The sequence below is a fragment of the Etheostoma cragini genome, chromosome 1 (genome assembly GCF_013103735.1).
Source record: "Etheostoma cragini isolate CJK2018 chromosome 1, CSU_Ecrag_1.0, whole genome shotgun sequence".
NCBI lineage: Eukaryota > Metazoa > Chordata > Actinopteri > Perciformes > Percidae > Etheostoma > Etheostoma cragini.
The window spans coordinates 32,796,086-32,803,493 of record NC_048407.1 but is presented as its reverse complement, the minus strand read 5'-3'; the positions used below and the strand labels follow the sequence as shown (position 1 = coordinate 32,803,493).

The 7,408-nt window shown below is 42.4% G+C and overlaps 1 protein-coding gene across 1 annotated transcript in view; it reads left to right on the top strand.

Annotated features, from left to right (window-relative positions):
* dapk2a (death-associated protein kinase 2a) overlaps positions 1-4,899 on the top strand; it is a 12,067-nt gene extending 7,168 nt beyond the window's left edge. The window contains exons 6-9 of the mRNA XM_034863903.1: positions 1,371-1,446; positions 1,558-1,710; positions 1,869-1,914; positions 3,902-4,899. Of these exons, the coding sequence (XP_034719794.1) occupies positions 1,371-1,446; positions 1,558-1,710; positions 1,869-1,914; positions 3,902-4,555 (929 nt within the window). The 3' untranslated portion in view covers positions 4,556-4,899. The remainder of the gene's footprint in view (positions 1-1,370; positions 1,447-1,557; positions 1,711-1,868; positions 1,915-3,901) is intronic.
* Positions 4,900-7,408: the final 2,509 nt, after the last annotated feature.

Genomic DNA, 7,408 nt, shown 5'->3' with positions numbered 1-7,408 from the left:
ATTTGCTCCTGCTAATGGGCTCCATTAATAAATTGTTACCACTTTTGCCATTAAGCATAATTAATAATCATGACTTATTTAATGTTTTTTTTATCAAATGCTGCTCCCAGCAAAATGAAGTTTTTTTCAAAATTTAAAATATATCTTCAACGTATTATAAGCAATTTGCAAAAGGATTACTGGGCTATAGGTCAGGAAGTCACTAAGGTAGCCCCCCACAGATACAGTTCACCCTAAGGATTCTATGTGCCACATGTATTTTAACATTAAAACATGATTTATTAAATCAGGCCAACAATTATTATTTTAACAGCTTAGTGTTCTATGCTGCCATACACTTTATTGTAGGCCCAGTTTAAAATGTAACTTAATTTTATCCGAGTCCTTTACATGTCCACATTTGCTTAAATAATTGATGATCCCTGTACTAAATAGATGAAGTGGGTAGGTTTTCCCCAAAGTTCTGCAATTTAGAAAATCCCAGAAAAGACGAGACAAGGTGCCCTTACCTGGCACAGATGGCTGTAAATGACAGATAAATCCTATTAAGAAATGAAGATGGTCCTGGTCCTACCAGACTCTGGTGCATCAGCCTGGTCCTACTAGACTCTGGTGCATCAGCCTGGTCCTACCAGACTTTGGTGCATTAGCCCGGTCCTACCAGACTCTGGTCCCTTAGCCTGGTCCTACCAGACTCTGGTGCATTAGCCTGGTCCTACCAGACTCTGGTGCATCAGCCTGGTCCTACCAGACTCTGGTGCATTAGCCTGGTCCTACCAGACTCTGGTGCATTAGCCTGGTCCTACCAGACTCTGGTGCATTAGCCTGGTCCTACCAGACTCTGGTGCATTAGCCTGGTCCTACCAGACTCTGGTGCATTAGCCTGGTCCTACCAGACTCTGGTGCATCAGCCCGGTCCTACCAGACTTTGGTGCATTAGCCTGGTCCTACCAGACTCTGGTGCATTAGCCTGGTCCTACCAGACTCTGGTGCATTAGCCTGGTCCTACCAGACTCTGGTCCATTAGCCTGGTCCTACCAGGCTCTGGTGCATTAGCCTGGTCCTACCAGACTCTTGTGCATTAGCCTGGTCCTACCAGGCTCTGGTGCATTAGCCTGGTCCTACCAGACTCTTGTGCATTAGCCTGGATTGAGCTTTGAGATAAGACGATGGAGGGGACTAGATATCTCCAAACCAAGGTCTTCACACCAGGCCTCCCTTAGATGACTGGAAGATTCAGAACCTGTGACATTAGATGCTTAGAGAAAGGTTGGCTGGACTGGTAAAGCGTGATGCTGAACAGGGGTCTGCTTATCTTTTAACCACTTTAACGGAGATATTTTCTGCCTGTCATCTGTTTGCCTGTTAAGCACCGGAGATTGTCAACTACGAGCCACTGGGACTAGAAGCCGATATGTGGAGCGTTGGGGTCATCACCTACATCCTGCAAGTGAACCACCAATACCAAAATTTCACGTAGAGTATAGCGAACATTACATCGCAGCTCCTGTTGAACAGGGGGATGAACTGCTCTTTCTTTTTCATGTTTTTTTCCAGGCTGAGTGGGGCTTCACCTTTCCTGGGGGAGACCAAACAGGACACGTTGAAAAACATTTCAGCCATAAATTATGAGTTTGACGAGGAGTTCTTCTGTCACACCAGTGAGCTGGCCAAGAAATTCATCAGCCAGTTGTTGGAGAAGGACAAGAAGTAAGAGCTCCAGCATAAAGTAGTAAATGGCATTATCTTCAAAGCAAAACAAACTAAATCTTCAATATTTTAGTTTTGTAAAGTTCTACAGAATCACAGAACCACTCTGGTAATGCTAGTTTAGTAACGTTATTTTGACTTTTTCTTTTCTACTACAGGAAAAGATTAACCATTCAAGATGCTCTAAATCACCCGTGGATCAAGGTAAAGTGGAAACTTAACTTTAGATATATTCTGTAATTAGTGTGGCCAAAGTCCCGAAACGTTGACGTCAGGCTGCATGCTAACAGCAAACTACACATACATTAGTGATAATGGCCAAGTCTATAACTCACATAACAACTGTACAGAACAACACTTTGGACTGTACTCTTTTCTTTAAAATGGAGGATGACTCCATGTGTAATAACGTAGCTGCTGCTCAGCTGATTTGTTATTTGTATTTTCGGGTTGATGTGACAGTTGAATATCTGAATTAAAATAACAAATCATATTGTTTCAGAGTTTAAAAATACATGATTTAGACATACAGTAGGTTGCATGATTTAGACATAGGTTGTGTCTGAAATGCCATACTTAAACTAGTAGGCTAAAACAGCACGTGAGATACGTCCAAAATCTTAGTGCAAAAAATAGTATGTCAATTGCAAACTATATCCGTTTAAATATTATAAAATGCAAACATTCGACACTACGCCTGCTTATGTATCCCACAATGCAATGCTGTAGTAACCCCAAACTTCATAACAGACAAACAGACAGCAGCTAAGGCAGCTCTGTAACATCAATAACGCTTTTGTTTACATTTCTACATATTTAAAATCTGTGGTTTTGTCACCTGCAGTTGTTGGTCTGGTTAATTACCTTTTTCAGTAATTCAAGCATCATCTGGCAATGCCGCGAGAGCGGAGGTCAGCAGGGGTTACCACGGTAACTTGTCTCCAATCGGCAAGGAGGCTCTCGGAAGTGACGTTGAAAAATACAGCTTAGTGCGTCCAAGATACACCCCTATGTTTTACACAAAAGTACGTCAAACGATAGTGTAGATAGTGAGTACGTAGTGCAGTATTGCAGTGTATGCAATTACAGACTCAACCATAGCTTAACAGTGTGGTTCGGGGAGCAAAAATGCCATTAATTTAATATTAATTTAGATTATCATCCATAAAGTCTAAAGCAGCCGAGGTAGACCGACCACGAGCTCCGTGGATCAGTATGAACGTCTGTGTGAAATCAACCTTCTTTTAGGTGCCTTTTAGGTTCTTTTAACATGTGTTATCTGTGATTTTATGGAGGAAAACTACAGTACCCTCAATCTTAAGCATATCAGCAACGTCTCTGATTGGTCCAACTTGCTGTTACCATGGAAATCTTTTGCGCCAGATCAAATGTTTTATGCTCCCGATTCCTCTCGTAGCTGGTTAACCCTTTTGTTGTCTTCCCGTCTACCGTGTAACTTTGTGTTTTTCTGGGTTTGAATTTCAACATTTTGTTGTTCTTTTTCAAAACTTTTCTCAACGTTTTTGTCAATTTTATTCTAATTTCTTCTTCACTTTTTTAACATTTTTTTAAATTATATTTTTGTCAATTTTTTTACGATTTCTTTGTCACTTTTTTGACATTTTTTAAAAATATGTTTTTGTCAATCTAACAATTTCTTTGTCACTTTTTCCAGTGTTTTGATGTTTTTGTCACTTTTTAAGCGTTTAAAAGCGTTTTTTTTTCCTGCTTTTTTGTATTTCTTTTCAATGTTTTTCACTTTTTCAACGTTCTTTTTTCATAGTTCTGATCCAGGAAGTTTTTGCACACAGGCCAAATTTGACCCGGGGACAACCGGAGGGTTAAAACTCTTTATACAAGCGATTTTTGCAAAAAGTCAATCAAATAATGGAATGGGGAAAAAATACTTTGGAACCAGAACCGTTAAAAAAGTTGGCGGTTGTTGTTGAGCTCTACAGACCTTTCAAAAAAATGTCATTGCTAGGCAACAGCTTGCAAGGCTGCACCCCTTGTTAACGTCCGGTCAGTTGATGTTGCATGCACCGCAGTGGAAATCTACTTGGGGCCATTCAAGATGTTTATTTTTACAACCGTGAAATGATCTACGGTACATAATAGCATGAGCTGTCTGTGTCTGTGTCTGCTCCTTCCTCATTTGGACAACACTAATACTGCCTTTTAATCCCTGAAGTCCAACGAGCACAAGGAGGAAAATAAAGCTAAGGAGCCGAGGAAACGGGAGCGTCGCCAGCTGAAGACCAAGCGCCTGAGAGAGTACACCATCAAGTCCCACTCAAGCATGCCACCCAACAACACCTATGTAAACTTTGAACGCTTTGCTCAGGTGGTAGAGGACATCGACCAGATGGAGAGCTCGTTCGTTAGCCTGGCAGCAGCCCACGACTCTCTGCAGGAAGACATCGACGCCATGGTCTCCATATACAACGAGAAGGAGGCCTGGTACAAGGAGGAGAGTGAAGACGTGCGACACGAGCTCTCGCAAATCCGCTACGAGTTCCGTAAGGTGGAGGCCTTTAAGAGGAGCCTGCAGGACGACATGCAGGCGTTCAGCTCCAGCCTCGGGGCCGTCAGCAGCCGCTACCAGGAGCGACAGAGCCACTTCGACGCACTGCGTCTGGAGCTCAGCAACGAGCTGAAGTGGGTGCAGGAGGTGATGGGTTCAGTTCCCACGGAGGGCGGTGGCAGAGGATACCCCAACTGCAGCTTCTCCACCGTCTTCAACAACGACGTGAATGAAGCCCTGAAGGAGTTGCTGAGCCGCTCCTGTGGAGGGGAGCTGCTGTCCGGGATCAACCTGGACTTTGAAACCGGACAGCAACGATAAATGCTTGACAGTTACTAGAAAATCTTCTAAAATCCCAACGCTGACGAGTACAGAGTCAAGGTGACGATAGGGAGAACTATGTCAGGGTGTGAAAGATGACATCTGTCGCTACACATAAATACTTAGCAGAGATGTAGTTTCACACTAGAGAAGTATTATCCTATTTTTGCAGACAAACTGCATATTTTTTATGCTGGACATAGTTAGGCTTTGCTTAACTAAAGACATTCTTATTTATCCCAGTTTTCATTTTTTTGGCAACAACACAGATTTGCGCCGCCTGCTGTCATAGAGATGTATTACATCTCACGCATGCTTGAGTCGGCGTCACTTTGGTGTGTTCAGAGACACTTTTTTGACCAACTTGGGGAGCCAGTCAGTCCATCTGCCTTTTCTGCAGAAGACCGATTACTTGTCTAATGGCGTTTTTCCACTGCGTGGTATCTACTCGACTCCACTCGCCTTGTTTGGTTTTTCATTAGTAAAAAAAAGTCCCTGGGACCTACTACCAGGTGCTTTTTTAAGTACTATCTCAGTCAACAATCAAAAACAACACACCTCCGACGTGCTGTTATGAGTCGTGTTGAAAATTACATCGTGGCAGTTCCCGGCTGCGTAGCTTTGGTGACCAGCCACGCTGAGGCGTTACTTAATCTGCAATGGAAAACGGACGCAGAGTGCGTCAAGTCGAGTAGAGACGGGGCGAGTCGAGCTGTTACCAGCAGTGGAAAAACGCCATAACAGGAGCCAGCCATAGAATAATAACTCCTTTCAACAATAAGCGACATCCTCACATGTTCAGCAGAAGCATTTCAGTATCATTTTTATTTCAGTAATGTCAGTCTGTTGTGCTGTGTGTTGGAAATGTAGGTGTAGACACTATGGCTTCTTCATTTGTGTATTTTTGTCTCTGATAGCTCAATATAAAAACAGTATTAAACATTTGTATTGGTACTATATAATGTGTGCATTATTAAATTATATGTGCAAATGTCCCATCAAAGGTTTTTAAATGGAATTACATTCACACGTTGAGGTTGAGGGAACTCATGGGTCCAGATTGAACAATACTGTGACAGCCACCTGATGTTTACACAGGTATGCTTACACAATATTGTTTACTTTGTGAAGTTGCATTGGACCGTAGCACCCACAACATTTGTTACTCCAGGAGTCTTGTGAGTGTACATTTGTACATCAGCATGTACAAAAGATCAGCACAGTGTTCACTTGAGTCCAGTAAACCAGTTTCTTGTGGACTTCCACATTACTGAATCAAGAGAATTATTTCTCTAAATCATTTAGGTATCTAAATCATAATCAGAACTGGTAGCATTTTGGGCATTTACATGTCCTTTATTATGCTCATTTTGAGGTTTATGTGTATTTGTATTTTGGGTTTGTACTTAAACATGTTTACATGCTTTAATGTAACTCTTTATTTTTCTCTTCTTGTCTGAATATACTGCACCTTTAATCACCCTCTGTCTGAAACACTTTGTTTTAGCTCCTGTCTCTTTAAGCCCCGCCTCTTGAAAAAGCCCACTCTACTCTCATTGGTCAACATTTCCTGGTCTTTTGCAGTCGCTGCACCATCATTGCAGCCGGGGAATGACTGAAACGGCACTGTAGCGGCACTTTGTAACTATAAATAGAATCTTTGTGACATCACAACTGTACGGAAGTCACAGTATCTTGATTACGTTTTAATACTTTAACATTATTATTATAGCACCTCGACCTGCGTCATACTAAAACAAGACATGGAAATCTCACTTTTTACAATAGGGAATCTTCAAGTTGCTTGCAGATTATTAAAAGCAATGAAAAATCAGCTGATCTGCCAGCGATATGATTTTGTCCTGCAGCTCCAGCTGGAAAGCTGTACATTTATCTATTCTGTTCTAATCTGCGGGGACCAGTCACAAACTGGCACCTAGCACCGGCGCGGTTTAACCCAATGAGGATAGAGAAGCGGCTGCGAGCAGCTTTTGGTTTACATCCAACATGGCGGCCACCGAAGCACAGCAACCTGTCGATAAACCTGGATCGTTGGTCCGATTGGTTGAAGGACTATCCCATTGCGTACAGAGTCATTTGAACTAGGCCCATCACGCCTCTTGTGCAGTAGAAAATACAGAGCAGACTCCCCGGACCAATGTTCAATCTTAAAAGATTAAGCTCGGTCTGGTGATAGCCACCCTAGTTAAATGCAGAATTTAAGAAGAACCGTGTCGGTTTAAACTGGATTTTCTGATCAGTAGACCAGTCATGCAGAATTAAGTTACATGGCAGTTGTCTTCATTTTCACAGTTTTAGTTTTGTTGTTGGTGAAAATGGTCTGATTCATTTGAAATGCCATTAAAACTGAAATTTGCAGACCCCCCCAGGCCAGCTGCTGAATCATGGAGTGTGTCAGCTGGGGGGGTGTTAGTCATGGAAGCTGCTGCCTGCAGCGATAAACTGGAACAGATCAGAGAGAAGGACCAGCTGGGACACCAACGAGACTTTATCTCAAGCTGCACCTGAAATAAAAGGTGAGAGTCTGTATAATGAGTACTTTTACTTTTTATACTTTTAAGTACTGTACATTTTGCTGTTGGTACTTCTGTATATTATTTAAGTTACCATCATCCATTCCAAGTATTCCTATTGGCTTGAAAATTTACATTTGCATTTGCATGAACTGTGATAGAAGCCAGAGCCCGTCTACAGAGAGCCTGTTCACTTCCTATCTCACTCCCTATCTCACTCCCTATCTCACTCCCTGTCTCACTCCCTATCTCACTCCCTATCTCACTCCCTGTCTCACTCCCTATCTCACTCCGTATCTCACCCCCTATCTCACCCCCT